This window comes from Suillus subaureus, assembly GCF_016647635.1.
Source record: "Suillus subaureus strain MN1 chromosome Unknown BJ212scaffold_41, whole genome shotgun sequence".
Classification (NCBI taxonomy): domain Eukaryota; kingdom Fungi; phylum Basidiomycota; class Agaricomycetes; order Boletales; family Suillaceae; genus Suillus; species Suillus subaureus.
In genome coordinates this window covers 147,269-167,830 of record NW_024538597.1, presented here as the reverse complement: position 1 = coordinate 167,830, position 20,562 = coordinate 147,269, and the positions used below count along the sequence as shown (strand labels likewise).

General features: G+C 48.5%; 8 protein-coding genes across 8 annotated transcripts; 5 read left to right on the top strand and 3 right to left on the bottom strand.

Annotated features, from left to right (window-relative positions):
• Positions 1-11: 11 nt before the first annotated feature.
• Positions 12-1,335, top strand: BJ212DRAFT_1281446 (uncharacterized protein; the record flags this gene model as incomplete). Its single annotated transcript, XM_041331619.1, has 4 exons — positions 12-699; positions 777-903; positions 955-1,124; positions 1,175-1,335. 4 exons carry the CDS (start codon positions 12-14, stop codon positions 1,333-1,335), a joined length of 1,146 nt encoding a protein of 381 aa, XP_041188272.1.
• Positions 1,336-1,708: 373 nt separating this feature from the next.
• Positions 1,709-2,925, top strand: BJ212DRAFT_727129 (uncharacterized protein). Its single transcript, XM_041343925.1, has 3 exons — positions 1,709-1,871; positions 1,935-1,997; positions 2,058-2,925. The coding sequence occupies exons 2-3, from the start codon at positions 1,940-1,942 to the stop codon at positions 2,828-2,830; spliced, it is 831 nt and encodes a 276-aa protein (XP_041188271.1). The 5' UTR covers positions 1,709-1,871; positions 1,935-1,939; the 3' UTR covers positions 2,831-2,925.
• A 580-nt stretch (positions 2,926-3,505) lies between these two features.
• Positions 3,506-6,357, top strand: BJ212DRAFT_1535411 (amidohydrolase family-domain-containing protein; the record flags this gene model as incomplete). The annotated part of the gene is made up of 16 exons (XM_041341811.1): positions 3,506-3,794; positions 3,856-4,005; positions 4,061-4,132; positions 4,188-4,312; positions 4,362-4,527; positions 4,601-4,763; positions 4,813-4,837; positions 4,888-5,011; positions 5,065-5,102; positions 5,160-5,255; positions 5,325-5,484; positions 5,539-5,566; positions 5,622-5,655; positions 5,709-5,755; positions 5,809-5,940; positions 6,003-6,357. The coding sequence occupies 16 exons, from the start codon at positions 3,506-3,508 to the stop codon at positions 6,226-6,228; spliced, it is 1,875 nt and encodes a 624-aa protein (XP_041188270.1). The 3' UTR covers positions 6,229-6,357.
• A 210-nt stretch (positions 6,358-6,567) lies between these two features.
• Positions 6,568-9,102, top strand: BJ212DRAFT_1485389 (uncharacterized protein; the record flags this gene model as incomplete). Its single annotated transcript, XM_041340974.1, has 14 exons — positions 6,568-6,607; positions 6,670-6,799; positions 6,851-6,993; positions 7,049-7,094; positions 7,158-7,227; positions 7,395-7,585; positions 7,638-7,732; positions 7,784-7,948; positions 7,999-8,143; positions 8,190-8,203; positions 8,260-8,375; positions 8,441-8,523; positions 8,575-8,706; positions 8,766-9,102. The coding sequence occupies 14 exons, from the start codon at positions 6,568-6,570 to the stop codon at positions 9,100-9,102; spliced, it is 1,707 nt and encodes a 568-aa protein (XP_041188269.1).
• Positions 9,103-9,209: 107 nt separating this feature from the next.
• BJ212DRAFT_1385601 (uncharacterized protein) lies at positions 9,210-12,113 on the bottom strand. The gene is made up of 3 exons (XM_041336806.1): positions 12,075-12,113; positions 10,028-12,025; positions 9,210-9,898 (listed from the first exon to the last, which is right to left on the bottom strand). The coding sequence occupies exons 2-3, from the start codon at positions 11,922-11,924 to the stop codon at positions 9,381-9,383; spliced, it is 2,415 nt and encodes an 804-aa protein (XP_041188268.1). The 5' UTR covers positions 11,925-12,025; positions 12,075-12,113; the 3' UTR covers positions 9,210-9,380.
• Positions 12,114-12,980: 867 nt separating this feature from the next.
• BJ212DRAFT_1385597 (uncharacterized protein) lies at positions 12,981-14,735 on the bottom strand. Its single transcript, XM_041336805.1, has 5 exons — positions 14,135-14,735; positions 13,806-14,089; positions 13,675-13,753; positions 13,299-13,627; positions 12,981-13,245 (listed from the first exon to the last, which is right to left on the bottom strand). Exons 1-5 carry the CDS (start codon positions 14,277-14,279, stop codon positions 13,093-13,095), a joined length of 990 nt encoding a protein of 329 aa, XP_041188267.1. The 5' UTR covers positions 14,280-14,735; the 3' UTR covers positions 12,981-13,092.
• Positions 14,736-16,286: 1,551 nt separating this feature from the next.
• Positions 16,287-16,589, top strand: BJ212DRAFT_1485386 (uncharacterized protein; the record flags this gene model as incomplete). Its single annotated transcript, XM_041340973.1, has 2 exons — positions 16,287-16,316; positions 16,371-16,589. 2 exons carry the CDS (start codon positions 16,287-16,289, stop codon positions 16,587-16,589), a joined length of 249 nt encoding a protein of 82 aa, XP_041188266.1.
• Positions 16,590-16,636: 47 nt separating this feature from the next.
• Positions 16,637-19,938, bottom strand: BJ212DRAFT_726718 (uncharacterized protein). Its single transcript, XM_041343923.1, has 6 exons — positions 19,756-19,938; positions 19,640-19,705; positions 19,050-19,575; positions 18,439-18,990; positions 17,639-18,383; positions 16,637-17,586 (listed from the first exon to the last, which is right to left on the bottom strand). Exons 1-6 carry the CDS (start codon positions 19,871-19,873, stop codon positions 16,912-16,914), a joined length of 2,682 nt encoding a protein of 893 aa, XP_041188265.1. The 5' UTR covers positions 19,874-19,938; the 3' UTR covers positions 16,637-16,911.
• Between the last annotated feature and the right edge of the window lie 624 nt (positions 19,939-20,562).

The following is a 20,562-nucleotide window of genomic DNA, read 5'->3' as shown; positions in this document are numbered from 1 at the left end:
CACCAACGATCATGGATTCATCTACTGAATCGTTTCATCATCATAAAAAAACTTTGCATTCGAAACGTTCGTTTGCAAAGCATCATTCAACAGAATCTCCTACTTATGATGCGCAAGTACTACTTCTTTTTCATTTCCTTGTCTATATAGCTTACACCGTGTTCAGGTCAGAAGAAGATAATGACCCTCTCAGTACCGATGACGGAGGCTCTTCCTTGTCCATTCCGACCATCTCTCGTTCAGCTAAACCCCCCTTTCAATCAAAAACAGCATCTCGTGCTCGTCATCAGCTGGCCTCCAGTATGCTCTCAGATGATGGCACTGATTCCCAAACATATGATGGCGATATAGAGAGCAGCGTCACTGCAGCAGCCGGTTCACATCCCTTTAACAGGACACTACATCCTAACCTTCACCATTCTTCATCCGCATCAACATTGACCTCTCAAATCGATGATGTGCTACCGTCTTCGACACCCGACGCGCTTGCACCTGATGAACCGATGCCTACTGCTGAAGCAACGTCTACGTTTAACCCTGCTGCCCTCACTCCCGAACATATCCAGGCCTTCATACGCGAGGCTATTGAGGGCCAATCCTCCAGACCCTACAAGATTAATCAACCACCGCTGAATAGGCCTGTTAGAGTTTTTGCGGATGGCAAGTATCCCTCTATCTTGATAAATGTTGTGCTAATTCGTATTAGGAGTATATGATCTATTTCACTTTGGGTATATCCGTCCCTCCCTTTCTTTATAATGGTACTGATCTTCGAGCTAGTCATGCCCTGCAATTACGGCAAGCCAAGCTGTCCTTTCCATCTGTATATTTACTCGCTGGTGTCAACTCCGATGAGGACGTTGTCACCAATAAAGCACGCTGTGTGATGACACAGGCTGAACGGTACGATGCTCCGGTTCTCCACAACTGAATACTCAATCACCACTGATATAGATGTGAGGCTGTGCGACATTGTCGCTGGGTCGATGAGGTCATTCCTAACTCCCCATGGGTTCTTGACCAAGCTTTTATCGACAAGTGGAATATCGACTACGTTGCTCACGACGAAGTCCCTTACGTGTCGGCCAGTCATGATGACGTTTATGGTTTTGTAAAGGCACTAGGTCTGTTCCAATTCTTTTCCCCCTACTCCTTTAAAAGTTGACACGCCCAGGTAAATTCATTCCTACTCGGCGTACACCGGGTGTGTCTACTTCGGAACTACTCGAACGCATTGTGTCAGGATATCGGAAGCGCGATTTCGATGGGAAGTTGGAAAAGATGGGCCATGCTGAACTCAAAGCTGAGGGGTCAGACTTCGATGATAAGCGCTAGCCGGCGTGTAAGTGCGCAGGCAAGTTTCGAGTCGAAGCTGACTAGATGAGTCTGAATGGCGAGCTTGCTCGACTTCAGCCTATATACATAGCCTTTGAACACCATAATATAACATACATTCCAGTGCTTCATCTGTGTTATACTACTTCTACGGGTGTCTAGATTGATTCTGTGTTGTTCTACGTCCCGCCATTGGCATAGTGTTGACAGTTCTGACTGGGATTGTGTAAGACATATTGTGTCTGTAGGGTATTGTATTGACTTCGCTAATCCCTTGTTGATAGTGTTTTAAGGATAAGTCCGGTCACAGACAACTTGTGATTGCTCAAGAGTGATGAGATTCCAGGGAACCGAAGCTTAAGAATTTCAGTCGAGCGCGGATGCATTTGACAAGTGAACGCGTGATCATGTGATCAGTTGCCTGTCTCAACCCTCGAGTCCTCGACGAGCTTGACAATTACAAATCCCAATTGCAAGATCTGTGCAAGGTACCACGAAGTCAGGCCGTTTTCTCGTTGTTAATAATATTAAAAGAAGTAAGTTACTGATTTGAAGTTTTGCTCTAGTCTGCCGTGCATCTCATTTCACTTGATTGCAAGTCACGATGGTGGAGACGGAGTCCATTCCTGGTGCGACTTTAGTCAACATGATGCCAGTGAATGGTGGCGTCTTCCACAGGTCCTTCTCTTCTCCAGATGCTGATGTGATACTCGGTGCCAAAGATCATACCCTGTTCCGTATCCACTCATGGACGCTCAAGACGACATCGGGCTGGTTCCGATCCCTCTTTTCCATGCCTCAACAAAGCCCTCCGAATCACCCTGAGACCATCAATCTAGACGAGGACTCACATACACTAGAGAGTCTGCTACTTATGATCTGCGGTCTGTCGATCAATCCGCTCACATCGTATGACGAGGTTGATGCATTATTATTCGCCGCGGAAAAATACGAAATGCCAGGGCCTGTCTCGCTCATACGCGCGCTTATTATGACGCCCCCGCTCTTAGACCAGCCTCTGCGTCTCTATGCAGCTGCAACACGTTGTGGATGGGTAGAAGAGGCCAAACAGGCATCCGCGCAGTCGCTTGCTCTGAACATCTATGCACCGGAACATCAACCTATCCTCCAAAAACTACGCACAGGCGCTGTGCTTGACCTGATAAACTTGCATCGCGATCGACGCGAAGGCATTCGGAAACAACTTAATGAGCAGCCGTTTGTGACAGGAAGCACGGTGGCATCTTGCCCACGGTGCAGATGGTGGATTGATCATCATACGTGGAGAGAGCTCAAGTATAAAGTTGTGATGGAGATGGATATACGACCGCTAGGAGATACGGTCGTTGATGTGGGATTGACGAACTGGCCTGAGGCGATCGCGTGTTGGGATGCCAAGTGCCCTAATACCGAGTGCCCGCATGTGTTATACGACAAGGTTGAGACTTCCCGTCTCATTCGGGACTGTATTGACGACCTTCCTAAGACAATATGAAATGTAGTAGTGCATCATTAGACACGATGTTATGATAGTCGAGCAAATATCATTTACAGCTGGATGTTCTATGTAAGCTCAAAATCTCCGTTCACTCAGATCAGGGGCTTAACGTTCAACTTGCAGTGTGTACATGATTCTTAACCTGCTATGACCGTATCAGGCCATGGAGCCATTCAATATTAACGCCGAGATTCGTGTCTTCTTCGTTCCCAGCGAAAATGAACGTATGTATGTCCCCCCATTCCGAGTCTGGCCGTCACCGTGGTAAAGGGGTGACTTGACCACCTTTTCTTTGTTTAGTTACAGCCTATACTGACATACTATTGATACAGAATGAGCAAGAGGACGCCATGACGATGTTCAACTGTGAGTCTCAGAGGGGCTCAAAGCACGGTACAGGTCCAAAAGAAAACTGTTTCGGGCTGCTCGATCACTGAAACTGCAGTGCCGAGTGTTCCCAGGTTGTTCGGTTCGAGAACGCGTCAGCAAAAAAGTTTGAGGGGAGTGCACGCCTGAGCCAAACCGTTACTGGAGTACCTGGTAAAGGGGTTCGAGTGGAGCGCACACATGGCATCGATGCGAATTGCCTCCGCGGGATCAAACTCTTTGTAGAAGTTTAGTTACATATACTTGTATCCCAACTCGCTTTGCGTGTTTTCTCGCACGACATATATGGGCTCTTCACTCCCAGTCAAGCCGGCAAGCGCCAGTGGGCAGAGTACTAGTACTGGTATCAAGTCACCTCAGAAACAAGGCTGGTGGGCTAGATCACGGCCCCTCGCACTCTTGGTTGCGCTGGGAGCCACGGCAGCGACCGTGACTTGGCTTAAACCTGAAACCCATTCCTTAGACTATGCAGTCTGTTCTGCCAACTCCACCATCTACACAGTCGACTCAGATCTTCCGAATGTCCAATGCATCGTTGTACACGATACCCTCATCTCAGACACAGGTGATCTAGGTATGCGCGAGTCAACGTGGCCTTGTTTATGCAACCAACTCACGCGCTGCGCTTGTGATAGAGGACGTAACCTTACGCTGGCGGGGTCGATGGTGGTCAGAGATCCCACTGGCAGGCGTCATCCACTTACCTTGGCCATTTAATTTTCTCGAACCATCTCTGAGAGTAATAGACATCCAACCTGACAGTATCGTAGTTCCCGGGCTGGCTGGTACGAATCACCAACTTGAATTCGAATTTCGAGCCCTCATTCTTGACCCTTGAAGACGCCCATGCTCATATATTGCACTATGGTTTTAAGATGAATCTCAACTTGGAAGACTGTGCCTCTGTAGATGGTTTGTTTCGACTGGCTTTGTAGTCCACCGTCAACATACTGATGCAGCATGAAAGAGGTTTTGAGCCGCTTGAAAGCTTATGTTATATCACATCCTGACATTCTGGGTGATCCAACTCGGTGGATAGAGGGCATGGGATGGGATCAGAACAAATGGCCTGGAGCGCAATATCCTCATGCCGTATGTCTCTTTATTTACTTTCTCTTCACAGTTCCTCACAATACCCAAGGACGACTTTGATAGGGAACCACTTCTTCGCGGTCGACGAATCTCTCTCGCCCGTATCGATGTTCATGCCTCCTGGGTATCCAATCGCGTGCTGCAGCTCATGGCACCCCTCCCCGAGAACATCGATGGGGGGCTGATTATTCGTGACGGGCACGGGAAACCCATCGGTGTGTTTCTCTCCTTCGGGAGTTCTATTCTTGAGGCAGTACCTCTTTGTCTGAAACCTTTATGGAATTACAGGAATATTTGTCGATAATGCTATGGATCTCGTTCCCTCGCAACCCTTCAGCGAGGCCCGCGCAATGGAGTACTTCACCCGCGCTGGTAGTGATGCCCTCGCTGTGGGTCTGACTAGCGTGCACGACGCATTTTCTGTCCCAGAAGAAATACGGTTCTACAAGAAGTATGTTACCCATGCTTTCCCAAAATTTTTTGAATTAATCATCTTCCAGACTTTCAGAGACTCAGAAGCTACCTGTTAGTTCTCGGTCTCCTGGAGCGTAGCAGTTTACTGACATGGGTACCAGCTCCGGCTTTATCTCATGGGCAATGTGAACTCTGATGACTACTGGGGAAGCCAGATTCCAAGACTGATTCAGCACGGATTTGGTGGACGATTGACAGTGCGCAGCGTCAAACTTTTCTTGGATGGTCGGTTCCGTTCCAATTGATGCTCTGTGCTTATATTCATCTTCAATAAATAGGTGCGCTTGGTTCATTCGGTGCTGCACTGCTTGAGCCCGTGAGCATCTACCCACGTTACCGTTCAAGCATGAATGTGCTGATATAAAGATTTTAGTATAGTGATAATCCATCAACGAGCGGTATCATGCGAGTGCGGCCGGAAGTACTGGCAAAGCTAGTAAGGGAGTTTTCAACCGATGGTTGGCAAGTTGTAAGTGTCTGATATCTATGATCTCTTTTCATCCTTGTACTACCTCAACTATTTGACCTTTACCACTAGAACATCCACTGCATTGGGGACCGGGCGAATCATGTCGTACTTGACATTTATGAGGATATTCTCGCCAACGCTTCGTTTTCCATAGGTGCTTTGCGACCTCGTATTGAGCATGCGCAAATCTTGACACTGGATGATATCAAGCGGACTGGAAATTTAGGTGGTAAGAGTCCAATTTTCACTTCACGTTCGTGTTATGGATGGGATAAAATTCCAGTGATACCCAGTGTGCAACCGACCCATGCGTGAGTCCGTCGACGTACCTTGTCAACTGTCTGACTGATATATCTCGTCTTACAGGACAAGCGACATGTGGTACGCTGAGGATCGGTTGGTAAGTCCTTTTTCTTATCTCGTCTTGGAGCACATCAAACTGGGTTCCTACAGGGTCCAAAGAGAATCCTAGGCGCATATGCATATCGAGCTCTACTCAAGTAAGTTACTTTCTCTTCTCGGCTTGTATCGAGGTGGCACTAATACCCCACAGCGCATCTCCAACCGGAGTCTTGCCCCTTGGCTCTGACTTTCCTGTCGAGGGCATCAACCCCCTTCTTGGTTTCTATGCCGCTGTTTCACGTCTCTCTGCAAAAGGCGACTCGCCTCATGGTTCTGGAGGATGGTGAGTTTCTGACATGCTTTCACATGCGGTGTTTCAAAAATTATTGATTACCCTCTTTCTAGGTACCCATCCGAACGTCTCACGCGCGCTGAAGCGCTCAAAGGCATGACGCTCGACGCTGCATACGCGTCTTTTTCTGAAGATATTCTTGGTTCGCTTTCAATCGGGAAGAAAGCTGATTTCGTCGTTCTGGACCGTGATTTCATGACGGTGCCTATAGAAGATATCTTGGGTGCCAAAGTGACAGCAACTGTCATCGATGGGGAAGTCGAGTATGGGAATCTGTGACCGGCGACCGTATCTAATGTGAGTACTCCCAAATCTAACGAGCTCTTATCAAAGTCTACATGAACACTTGCATTAGAATTTGTATAATTGGTTCAGTTGGGAAGAATAGTTATATACAATATACTCCTCGTGCTCATTTTCCGAGTTGGTGTCATGAGTGGGTATTGTAGGCGTCAGTGAAGATGGGCTGGCGTCTGTTAATTTGGTGGTATTAATTAAGTGGAAACTCTTCAAATATGCTCGCAGGGACAGGCCGTGCTTTCGTCTTACGCTGTGGGAGAGTAAACAATGGTAACTCCGCTAATATTTCCTCTGTCCAAGTGCCCCTATTCTTCCAAAATGTCTCATCATCGGCCAAAACCTCCTCTTTGCATCTCCAGTAAGGACTCATACAATTCTGAACCAAGTGATTTCACTGACATATTACTCGTTCCATGGTAGGCATCGGCATAACTATCCATGACCCGAAAAGAAGGGTCGAATTTGCCGAGTTAAAAATTGGTGGTCATACGCGAGGCTTTCACAGTTCAGTCGCGGGATTGACGCTCAGTGCAACTTTTGATCCTGTCGTGTGAGCATCATTGCCTCAGTGTTTTCAATCTCTTATCATTCTCATTATTAGGGAGGTGATTGTCGACCAATTTTCTCTGTCTGTGCACTGTCGGCACAATATCATGGGTCTGATCTCGCAGAAGAAGCTGGTGGATTTATCATTCACTAGAGACAAGATTCTACATAGATCAGTTAACAGAGATGGCAAACGAGGTTCGCCCGCATCAATACATGTCTCTACCCGTATATGAAGTGATATCATTGTTAGAATTTCACGAGACCCAAGGGAAGATGACCATCGTTATCGAAATATGGTTAGTGTCTTTCTAGCTTTTTCAGAATTTTATATTGCATCCGCGTTCATGCGAGTTCATCAGGCAGTTGCGGTCAACTGTCGACGCTATCGTGCGGGCTTGTCCCAGGTTCCGACTGTTGGTGTTAGGGCAGGTCTGCCTTTTTATTGCTTTCATGCATGAATGAATCAGGACCATTTTCTAGACTGGCGTAGGAAAATCGGCATTGGTTCAACATGCATTCAAAATAAATGATGGAGTTGAGTCAGGAGACCATAGCAATGTCTTTGAACACGTACTGACACTCCCCTGCCTTTCCAGTTTATCTCCAAACACATGCGAGGCGACGTGGATATTAACAAGCAGCTCTTTACCACGGACAATTCAAAATTTGTCCTTCACGATGGCGGTGGCTTTGAAAGTGGCGACGGCAACAGTGTCTCAATCGTGAAAGACTTCATCGCTCGCCGACTTGAGATGCCTGACTTGGAGGATAAATTACATGCTATCTGGTACGATTTTTGGTTGTCTTTGCAGCTGTTTACTAGAAACCTATCGTCCAAGGCTTTGCATCCCGATACCTCGTATCAAGGAATGCTTGCTTGAGAGTGGTGTACAGGACTTTTTGAGATCAAGAAAGCAAGTACTCGGCCGTGACAGTGTGTACAATTCCCGCAGCTTGTGCTTTCGTGATTCATCTCCAATGACAGTTCCGATTGTTGTCGTTCTTACCCAATTCGACTTGTATGATGCGCAACACAATGCTATGGAAGCTGGCCAAATATTGGAAGATACGAAAAAAACACTCCGCCAGTCGTGTGTTGAACCACTTGAAGCTGCAGTCGATAGTGAGATACCGCATGTCGTTGTTTTTGGTGCGAAATGACCAGTCATTTTGCAAATCCGTATTGAAAAACCTCGTCAGCAGAGGACGCGATAGAAGACACCGTACAACAGCTAGTCGATGTCACAACCACCAATGTTGACAAATACGTCGCAGGGGAAGCGGCACTGGTTGCAATGATGGCTCAGCAAGTGGACATCGGTCTTAAGATCAAGGCGTCAATTGTGTATGCACAATCATCGCCCTTTTGCTGCTCTAATTCATCAGTGTAGCATTGGCAAGAAACGTTGGTGTCATCACTGACATATTCTTAGACGATGTTATGACTTATGGCCTTTTAAGGGCATTGGAAATGTCTTGCAGCGGGTACAAATTTCACGGGTTACACAATGTGGGAATGTCTGTCTGCGATCCATGCGGATATCATCGACATTTGGAACTTCGACGACCCCCATCAGGTAAGATGTCAACTATGCACGAGTTCTCACCATGAATCATGACTATATAACCTGTATCTACCAAGGATCTGCTCGGTCCCGAGTTCAAACAACTACTTCTACGAGGTCTGGACAATGTCAACCAGCTTCCAGATACGACAAATGCGTCGTGAGTCGTCGCGGTTAATTGCACACGTTCCAACTCATGGAGCGCCTGCAGTGATCTTGATTTCGGACTTGCTGTAGTCTCCGCAATAGTGGATATCCTTACGCCACATGACTTCGCACCTAGCGTGTCCGCCACTACGGGTGTTGTCACGCCTGCGTGGGCTCATGAGATCTACCGGCCGACGTGAGTAAATGTATACCTCGACTAACATGAACTTGCTCAGGATAGAGATTTCAATCTAGCAACATGACTTTGTCGCGGATCATGACATATATTGTGGACTTGACATGCACAATGCAGATTTTGTTCCTACTTGCGCCCAAATGGTCCATCTCTTGTCCTGTCATCAAGCTTGCCATGATGGCCTATGATGCGGCGAGCAAAAACCATGTCCACGCAGCGATTCAATCCAGCGTGCCCTCAGTAGTTTCTGATGCACGTCTCGAGAGGGACCACGCGTTAAATAGGATTATCGAGGTGATCGAGCAGTATTCCATCAAAGCTAGTAAGGCTCAGGACCTGAGGGCCAAAATCATCGATGTGCAGCGTCGACTGGATGATGAGTGGGTTTGGGTCTGATTGCTGTTGGATGGCTAGTTTCTTGTACTTATATACATTCTTCAATGTCGATCCTCATGTTCCCCACCCGTGAACCTGCAAGTGCAAGTCAAGCTTCACGCAGTTGATTGAGATTGTCAAATCGGACGCAACAGCGACGTTACTCATTCCAAAGTCGACTGCTTGAACAAGTGAAGTCATTGGGCTTAAGGTAATTCGTTAAGTATATACGAAGATCAGAGAATGGTCCATCAACGATGCACTAAGACAGCAGGGTATGACCAAGTTCTTATGCGGCATCACGTCACATCTCCGTCATTGCTATTTATCGATCCAGCACTCTCGAGACCTGCCTTGCTCACTCGCCTCATTGGCTGCAAAGTGTTCTCATCCACCGGAGCCCGCCTGACATGTCGATACCGTCCCTCCCGGTCCCTTATCTCCATGTCCTGGCCTATTTCCTCCCCTGCTTCTTCCTCCTCGCGGTCCCATGAAGGCATTGGTGGTAAGCTCTCCCTAACATGCGCTGGCCGCCTGCCCGTGCCCACACCGACGTCACCAACACTACTTTCACTCACTGCAGCAGATGGCTTGGGCTTCGTTATACGCCCGAGCTCTGCTTCCTCAAATGCCATGAGTTCGCTTACAAACCCGATATTCGGGCTGATACCTTTGCGGCGCTCTAGGACAAACTGGTATGCACGTGCCAGTGGCCAGTGGTGGCTGTGGATGAGATACGCCATCACTGCGGTGACGCTACGTGACTTCCCAGCTTTACAGTGCACATATGTGGGTGCGTTGTAGAGAGCAGCCTCGTCTGCATCGGAAATCAGTTCATGTACATCGAGGAAGAACGTATAGTGGTGGAAACGAGAGAAGCTTTGAATTAGAAACCCAATTTTCTACCGACAGAAATATTGGATTGTAACAGAAGTGAAGTACTCACCAAGCACATCACAGGCCTCACTCAACCCCTTACGTACTCCTTCCTCCTCGACACAATCCCTCATCGGAATATGCACATACCGCTCGAACCGTTCCCGCAGCATTAGCCCACGGTCGTCTGTACATTCAGCCGCGATGTTAATGATTCGCTTAACGCCTAGGGATTTTAATTCGGAGACATGTGCAGGTAAAATAAGTTCAGGGCCGAGGAAGAGGAAGTTAGGGAGGATCGTAGAGATGACGAATTCTTCACGTTCGTTTTCGGCATCTGAGGAAGTGCTACCGGGTGTGGAATTTGTGGGCGTCGGCCTTGCAGTAGATGGTGTCACGGGCATTGGCGGAGATGAACTTGCATTCCCAAGGCAGCTACCATTGGTGAGACTGAAATTGAAGCTCGAGTTATACGCGCTCGCTGGAGGTGTGTGATTGGAATGGAGGAGCGTGAGATGCGACGGGGATGCAGGCGGTGGGTGGAGGAACACGGCCTGTTGCGAGGGTGTGATAGGGAGCGTAGAGCTGCGCGTTGGGGCTGTGTGAATCTGAAGCCGCGGGAGAGTTGTCACAACATGTTTGTTTGGTTTCGCCAGAGTCTGTTCGCACTCTGCGCTACTATTTGCTCCATTACTGGTTCCATTTGCCTTGATACTATCAACACTGACATTATTTGATCTCCGCGGGGGAGGTGGGCGGCGGAAGGCAAGTTTGGAGGGCGGAGGGTCAGAATCTATAGGGCTATCAAGAGTGAGCGAGAGCCCAGGCATAACTGGTAATGGTGAGTGTCCTTGTCTTTCCACTTCGCCCCCATGGCCTTGATCTGCCTGTTCTATTTGCACGCTACTACTAGGCCCAGCAGCACTGCGAGTGTCAAGTTGAAGGAATGCCTTTCCCTTTGCGCTCTTGGGTGGGTTTGGCAGTTGCAAAGAGGCTTGGGAAGGAGAAGGAGGAGAATGGGGCACATTGATGATATATCTTCGAAGTCGTGCATGAAGTTGAGCACCTACAATCCCTCCGCGAAGATACCACACCTTGTCCGGGTTCAGGAACCTTGAGAGAACTGAAAGGAGGGCCCATGCAATGACGCCCGGATTATCTCTCTCCCGTTCATCAGTCTCTTCCCCATGAACGATGATGATATCCCCGTCGATGTCCCAGGAATCAAAAACTTCCTTTCCTTCGTCACTGGTGATGAACTGGCGAAGTGATGCGAAAGTCGGTAATGTGCGTTTTGAACGCTTAAGAATTAGGGACGGCATGGCGATATTAATACTTCCTAAAATGTGAGTCGCGGTATAGGCGACGTGAGTGCGGGTGTCGATGAGGAGTGGACGAGTGGGAGAGACGAGACGAATAAGTAATTCAGCGGGATCCATAGCAGAAGTGGGAACGCGGGGGGATGGCATAGACGCGGAGCGTTGCTGAGGCTTCCGGGCACGGCTTGGAGGTTCGGGGGGAGATGAGGCAGGAGGACTGGGAAAGTGGATGTCAACGGGGGTAAGGTACGTGCTGCTTGCACTTTTAGGAGAGGAAGAATCTGAATCAAACTGCTGGCGGCGGTGTTGGTCTTGGCGCCATGGGATAGTGGTAGCACTTGGGATAGCAGTCTTCGGTAGTCTGCTAAACGAACGAATTGGTCGAAGACGAAGATTTTTCTGCACAGATTGGCGTAGCTGAGCAAGTTCTGCCAAGTCTCGCGACAACTCTTCTGCATCAGGAATGTTTAAGGCTATGGGGCTCGAGGACGAGGAAGAAGGCGAAGACAGCTGCAAAAGCTCATCATCCGATGCGAGCGGAGATTCTGATATTGATTCAGGAAACGTGTTGGGAAACGCATTCGACTCGGACTCGAACGAGTATGATCTTGACTGGATCGTTAAATTTGGTGGGCGTAGCCTAGTCATGTCCTAAGATGTTATTAGAAGGAGGGTCACTCCACCAAAGTTCCACGGTTTCCAAGTCACAGCGGTTTTAGGTCTAACTAGAGCTGATGACACAGGCTATCCTGTTAGCAGAAAATCAGTCAAAGAAAAACCAGCAACAGAGATACGAACTCAGAACAGTAAAAAGAGCGCTCTGTCGTGCTCTTGGTTACTTACACTATGGTTACTCGGATTCGGAATACCTCCTGACCCCGCGAGAGCCGAGACCCCGGCCGGCCGAAGTTGCTCTCTATTCGGCCTATAATTAATTAATTCATTACGTTCTAGCGACTGATCCACTTGCTTTTCGAGGAGTCGTCTATTCAGACGTCCATGGCCAGCTTCAGGCTTCACGGCATATTTTTCTACATGCATCCCTCATATGCATGTCGCACACCATGCTAATGTTGCATTGAACATGTACATATGGGCAGCTATCACTAATGTCCGGTGATCACCAACAAAGTAGATCCGGACTATCTATCATGATATACCTGCTGGGCATCACAGGTTGCGTGTGAGATTCACACTCCACTGGGTACAAATGAGGGATCCTGTCGCAGGACTGCCTTCCCTGCTGATTCGCGTAGTCGTGTGGTGCCCAGTCAGTTGTTTCTCCGTATCTGTCCAGATGAATCATTTACGGCAAGATCACCACTCAAGAAAACATTGAAGCGCTGATCGTGTATAATTGTCCTCTGAGGCTCTGCCGGCCAGCTTAGATGATTCATATTGCGGTCATGTCAAGATCGTCAGGCATGTTACCGCAAGGAGGCAAATGTGGCATCATCATCGAGGTCCACGTTAATACTTATTCACCACAATAAGTCATATCTGCGAGCATATCGGCTGACCAGAACGATTCCTTGTTTACGTGTATCCTAGCTGTCCTGTGGATCTGGTCAATATTTGATCGAGCGAGATTTTCGAAGGGCTGAGCACCGAGGCAGTGAGTCTGCTTCCACTCGCCGTAATAATATCCTTCTTCTCTATGATACATTATAGGTTCTCTCATCTTTTGATATCGAAGACTTCTCACTGGAAATCTTTTCTTGGCAAAGATAAAAATAAACAACAGTAACTACTGAATGCTACTGAAATAGCACCGGTCCCCACTCATGGACTGCCTTGCAGTACTTTAGCGCACAAATTAAACCACCGAGCTACACGTCTCAGCTTCGGAGGTGGTATAAGGCGCTGCAGCCGAGTGAGTAGCGAAGACCAGAGTCGTTGGCTGTGCTGTTTCGGCGCTCCACGCCCTTCGCCTCACAACGCGAAGAATTAGCATTTGGGGGGAAATACACTAAGAAAGAATTGAGTAACAGAAGTTCGGATATGACAGCTGTCACCGCTCACAGTAAACATGCCATATAACGAGAGGAAGAGAATCGAGGTATTGTTGTCAAGACCGTATAACACCAGAAATGTGATCCCAAATAATGTGTATGGTAGCGCAGACTCGACAACAATGGTCACTGTAGTGAAGTAAACCTTCGCAACTTCGGGACCAGGGTGGTTTCGCATGCACCTTGCATAAAATATTATGCGGCCACAGATAAGACAAGTGGTAATGACGTTGAGGCCAATGGTCAAGGAAAAATACACCAATCCAACGCGTGCTGCCAGCCCCTCAAAGAAATCGCCATTCGGAGAACCACTGGTGGTGAGGTCGAGAATCCCGAACACTGTCGATCGACTAAGTAGCCGCAAGGGAAGAAAGTGACTATCTTACCGAGAGACGATAACCAGAGGCAACAAGGAACGAGAAGCACGCGATAATTTCCAATCCAGACCGTGAAACATCGATGAATCTGACTGCTCATCAGTACACTCATCCCGGGATGAGCTATGGAGTGCACTCACGAGTAGAGCATCAGTCATCAACTGCAGCAGGATAGACGCAGCTGAACCCATTGTTTGATACCATACCGACACGTGGGCAACAAAGTATGCGAACGCTCCACCAGGGTAGCCTGCATTAATGATCCACATCTCCTGTCCCAAAACTAACTGCGTGGCCACAAAGATCGTGATAAGAAAGAGTATTATAGTACTGAAGATCATGTAGAACTTGTCTGAGGGCCTGTGCTCTAATTGTTTTTCGAAGTATGCTTGCATAGTGTTGAAGTACAGCATCAACTCCACACCTGTAGACTATCAAGTCAAGAATAATAACCTGTCAAAGTGCTCACCGTATAGAATGGAATTGAAAACATTGCCAATATAGAATGAATTTTGCAATAGTGTGTCGGACATGATTACAGCCTCAGTCCTACTAGGATATAAAGTCAATGGTCTGTGTGTGTACCTTGGATGAGGGATGAGAATACATCTCATAAATAAGTGTCTCGAGGCTCTGCCATAGTGTTTGAAGGCAGGTGATTCGGATACCACTGTGACCAATGGATACAGACACCAGAGCAGCGCTGCAGCGGAGACTCTGAACTTCATAGAGACTCCAGAACGGTTGCTCGATGGGAGGTACTTAACAGACTTTCGTGGATAGTTGAAGCTAAATCATCACATGCATCGCAATGAAGTCTAAGGCTGATGATATCGCAACAATATTGGACAATAGTTTGTAGGGCCCAGGCGTAGCGTGATGAGGAATATCGCCGCACTTGTGTGAGACAAGGGGCATCAGACTCGGATCAGAGATGATGGCTGCGATCAAAACTGAGACCTGAATTGCAGTTTCAGATGAGACAGTACTTGTTGGCCAAGACCAGTGCGGCCAGGGGGACGTGACTTAGCATGAAACGCATGATGTACTATATGATTTTTGGCGGTGAGAACTAGTGTGCCATGGCACTGTGGGGGGCAAAACTATGTGGCTTTAGTTTTGCCGGTTATAGCCGGCAAAACTTGGCAAAACTCTATAGGCACTCAGCTAGGTTATGTATACGTAGACCATGTGTACGACTCATCCCTAACATTGATGTTGCCTCGTCCCAGCCGTTACCCTCACCATTGTAAACAACCACCTCAACCTCATCTAGAACAGTCTGTGGTATTAATCCTTGTTCGACCCGATCCAACTTGTCAAAATCAAGAGCATTTCCCTCGAGCACTTCTAACTTCGTTAATGTTTTGAACTTCTTCAGTCATTTTCAGCTCTTCATGAGCTGCAAATTCAGTGGCGATGTCATCAGGCGAGATACTCTCTAGACCAGCAAGATCGACTGAGCCTCGTGTTTGCACGAATTTTGCTGTGTTTCAAATGTGTCAGCTGAAAGATTACACCATCGTGCAGATTGTATTGTGCCGATATCAGAGAATGTGTGCTCTACTTCACCTGCATGCCCTACGATCGAGAGGATTGTCACAGAGAAGGCCTTGAGTGGGTGGATTTCGGAATTGATTGGAAGGTTTTTCTACCAAGAAAAGTCGTCTGCTTGGCCGCCAGCGAATGGAGCTAGTGACTGATTATAAGGCCTCGACCTTGGATCCGAGCACCTGATGAGTTATCAGTGTCACCGCAATGTCTGCATTTCCAGTAGTAACGATGCGAGCTGTTGTCAACTTGTTCCAGGCACTCGAAATCGTCGTTGATCAGTGATGCGAGGGGGTGTCCTCCAGCATGCACCATCTTACTTTAGGGACGTCGTTTTGCATGTTCTCTTGAATTCAAACTATGTTATCAGAGATCTAAATTACGTCTCCGCGAGTCTTGGATACCCTGGAGTTCTACCAAGTTTTGCCATCGCGTGAGTTCTGCTGAGGACCGGCACAGCCAGTTTTGCCAACAACACTGGCACTGAAAACTATTTTGAATTGACGCGGAAAAACTCTGGATCCTGATATTTATGATCATGCACAGCAACAGTATCGCTTTAGACCTAGTAGGAAAGACTCACTGGTACTGTGCGTGACGGAAAGTATAGTAAGGTATTGTTCCATACCGCATGTACTGTCTAACATAGGGCCTCGCCCCCACGGACAATAAACAAGGATCCAAAAAAAAAAAAAAAGGTATTGTTCCAGGTTCCTTCCGAACTTGAAGAACGGGGTATCAAAAGTTGATTATTACTAGTAGTACTATAGTCAAGTCACGGCCGACACAGGTAAGTTTCCTTTCGCCGAGATCCTGATCACTGTCTGGAATAACAGGGTCCTTCAAAGGCACTTCTGCAGACTCGGACCGTCGCTACTCTGACGAAGCTATTGATGTGAAATTTCCACCAGAGTTTGATAAAAAGGTGCTTCAGGTAATTACATAACTCCTATCTCGTTCCTCAGGTGGACCTCAAAAAAGTAAATCTCAATATCATACGCCCATGAATCACCATCAAAAAAGTCATAGAACCCGTTGGCTTTGAAGATGAAGTGGTCATCGAGTATGCCATGGGTCTCCTCGACGACCCAAATCACACCGTAAGCTTTTTTACGCGTTCAAGACTTCTCCGTGTCCATTGTATTTTCCTTTAGACCCCAGACCCAAAGAAAACGCAAATAAATCTGACAGGTTTCCTCACGGCATCAACGCCCTCGTTCATTACTACTCTCTGGTCTCTACTGCTGGAGGCTCAGGAGCGTCCCGCAGGTGTGCCACAAACGTTTGTGGAGAATAAAGAGGAAGTGTGCAAAGCCCGCGAGGGCAACGTGTATGCCATAGGCGAGAGAGACAGGAGGATCCAAGAGATTTAAGATGGCTATGGTACTCACCACATATGTACACAACTCAGTCGTTCACGCAAGACGTCAGAGTACCGCGTCAATCGGGGAGCTCCTCGATATCGATGAGCCCTCCCAGTCGTATTCACAATATGATAAAGTGGTGCTAGAACGGTACTACAATTGCAACACACATAATGCAGACTATAGAAACGTGATATCAAGACTAAAAGGAAGAAACAGTATGCAAGTGAACACGAACGGGGAAAGAAAAACGCGTGTAACACTGGTCAGTATCAATGGCACATACGTACAAAAATCGAGACTCGGCAGAAAGCGCCTATTGCGCATTCACCTACTGCCAGTATTGGCGACTCGGCTGGTATGGGTAGAAATTACCTTCTGAATTACCCTGCACCTGCGGGTATTGTCCTCGCACACCACGGCCTGCAGGTTGCTGTTGCACACCAACCCCTTGCGCTGAATCTTTGCGATAAGAAGCCTCAGGCGACCCGCTCTGTGCAGCTACTCCGCGACCCAAAAACCCTTGACCGTGTCCGTACAATTGCCTCTCACTGGGTGTATGGTGATTGCTTTGTGTCTGCTGTTGCGGGGGCTGGTGGTACCCGATTTCATCTGCATACCCGCCAAATCCGCGCTGCACGCCCGCACCCATACTCAACCCGTCATTCTGTTTTGCGGGCTGGTGTTGGTGCTGGAACATCGCCGGTGGTGTAGGAGCAGGGTACTTGACGAAGGGCGTAGGGTAACCTTGGTTGTAGGGACTGCCATAGTACTGGTTTTGAGGATACGGATAATAGTAGGGCATTGGCGGTGCGTAGGGTTGCTGTGCGCTTGCGGCGGCAGGCTGCGACGACTGAGACGTAGACGGAGGGATGACGGACGAGGGGGGTTGCGAATGTTGGTGCTGGTGTTGGGAAGTAGGAAGACCCTTGACATCATCGTGACCTAGGACATTGCGATTGCCGCCAAACCCTGGAGATTGCGCATAGGATTCGTAAAAGCCCTGCTGCACTTAAACATCAGAACACAAGTACAACAAGCCGGAACAGTGTACTGACGCGTTGATTATCACCGTAGTATTCACTACCTCCAAAGCCACTAAGGTGATTCCCTTGTGATTGGTGTTGCTGATGCTGCGTCCCAATCTGTCCAAAAGGACCCATACCACCACTCATGGATGCACTGTAATCCTGCTGTTGAGGAGGCGTTGGTGCATTGAAATATGGTGCATCTTGCCGGAAATAGGCCGCAGACTGGGCCTGCACCTGCTGGGCAGGGCTGTATTGTTGAGACTGTGTTTGCGGGCTGTCTAGGTGCAAGTGAGCGGCATACGGCTGAAGCTGGGGTAATTGCTGAGGTTGATGCTGGGGTTGATGCTGAGGTTGGTGTTGAGGCTGGTGTTGAGGTTGGTGTTGCGGCTGGTGCTGGTGTTGATGCTGAGGCTGGTGCTGCGGTTGTGAGGGAGGCTGCTGAGTGAAGCTGGTGCTCGACGGCGGAAGGGTAGGAAGGGACATTGAGGGTGCAAGAGTATGCTGAGGTACCTGCGGGATTGGTGCTGTAGGTTGGGGAGGTACAAATTGCGTTGTTTGTGAAGGGGGAAGGACAGGCTGCACTGGGGAAGGGAGAACAGGCTGCGAGGGAGAAGTAGCGATAGAGGTAGCAACGGACGGTGCAGGTGCGGGAGTGCTCTGTTGAAGTTCTTGTTGTTGCACGGGTGCAGGAGGTGCAGGAGGCGCAAGAGGTGAGAGTGGCTGAGTGGCCTGCTGTGGGGATGGCGGCTGTTCAGCTACGGGAGGTTCGACGCTAACCGAAATATATCAGTTTATGATCTTCATATCAGTTCTTGATTTTAACTCACGGCGTCGGCTCAATGGCATCCCCACCAAGACTCAAACTTCCAAATTGCATGCCCACTTTCTCAAGGCCAGGGGTGAAAACAGTCGACAATGGCATGACAACAGCTTGATCGATGCCCTTGTACTTGCCACGAACCGCAGGGCGGGAAGAAAGAGACACAGGCGATTTGGACCGAGTGGGGGCATCCTGCTTTTGAATTTGGGTTGGAAGAGCCGACACGACGACCACAGGCTCGGGTGCGGAAGCAGCGGGCTCCTCTTGTACAGTCGGGGGCTCTGGTACCGGTTCTGGTTCCGACGTTGACAGAGGTTGAGAAGAAATCCAAACGTCTGCAGGAGGTTGATGTTGGGTTTGGGGTTGAAGTTGAGGCTCATCATCCCACTCAGGAGGCTGAACAGTTGTCGGATCCTCCCGACCTTCCGATACTGGTTCTGCATCGCCATTAACAGATGGTGGAAGAGGATCGTGTTCAAAGACTGGTTCAGGTGCAGGAGTGGCGACTGCTGGCGCAGGAAGTGCAGGAGGTGACGCTGCGACGAGTTTCTCTTGTGGTCTGTACGCAAGCAATGATTAGTTGTGGAATACCAAATTGAATTCTTAAACGATGCCCACTTTGCAATTTGAGCCCAGGAAAGTTTGGAAGTCGCCGGAAATTTAGCAGATGATATAGGAGGTTTGGACACAGCAGCCACGTTACCCCATCCAGTATTAGCACCCCACGAAGCAGATATTGTGGGCTGCAATTGGGCAGAAGTCGATTCAGCAATTGTAGGCTCCGAAGGCCAGGTCATAGCTGTAGTCGATTCATTTGCGTCCTGTGTAACACCCCAACCTTCATTTGACTCTGGTTTATCAACAGCATGTTCAGTGAGATCCTCAACCTGTACTGCTGGTTTGTCTTCGGAAGCGGGGACATGAGCTTTGGCACGAGAGGAAGGATGACCATTGACTGGTGCACCCCGTGCGCCACCACGACCACGACCACCGCCTCTACCAGGACCGCCGCGTCCCCCGCGCCCACCTCGACCGCCGCGCGAGTCACTACGTGAGATGCTTGGGTCCTTTGACGGTGCGTGCTGAGCTACAGGAGTCTTTTTGTCCTTTTTGCGCGTAACTGAGCCCCATTGTTCCGCGTGCCCTATGGGTCGTTACGGAATTAACAAAACCATGACAAGAAAAATGCAAAAACAAATACGACATGCCTTCGCTGATTCGAATCACTGCAAGATCGAGATCACCACCGACCTCATTGAGGAGAGACTGGAGATCTGAAAGTATGGAGAATTAACGAACGTCATGTTGCAAAATAAGGACGCACCTTCATTTGACCAGGTAGGGAATAATTCTTGGAGTGTTTGAACTTGAGGGTGAAATTTTGATTCCGAAGAATCAGAGAGCAGTTTGTTTCTGAACGCGGCTGATTTATATGAAGACATATTCAACAAGGACGACGACGAGACTGACTAGCAAAAGGCAAGAAGGACTACAGTGGAGTTTGAAAATTCTAAATTATCGGTCACAACATCCAGTAAGAAAACCACCTAGAGAGGGGTCATCATGATGCGACACTTAGTAATATCCAAATCACATTCAGACTCTCCTACAAGCAAATCGTGCGTGCCTCTCGAGTCTTTTAGTACTGGTAGCAATTTGGTGCTGACTGTGGTGATTAGTAGGGTATTGTTGGAGCCATGGAGGTAGGGCGAGAACAAGTCAATTAATGTCGGGCACCCCACCGGTAGCACCCCACAGTGTGGATCTGTCCTGTTGAGTGTCGAACGTTGGTGTCGATGCTAGAGTGTTCGTCTTCCATTGGTGAATAGATTCACGCTAGTAGCAGGAACTGTCTCCTCTGGCTTAGATGGGCATGCCTCAGCGTCGTGGTGAGCCATACATTGATGGTGCGGACACGACGCCAAAGCCCGCTAATAAATTCTATAATATGATAGGATGAACTATACTAGCCAGATGAATTGCAAGCGAGTCCCCATTCGCATGTCGGACACGGTGTCAAAAATCGCTGATATACGTTTCCGAATCACTGATATGATAGGATGAACTGTGCTAGCAAATTCAGCTGTAAGCGAGTCCCCATTCGCATGTCCATCAGAATGGTTGTTTGGGT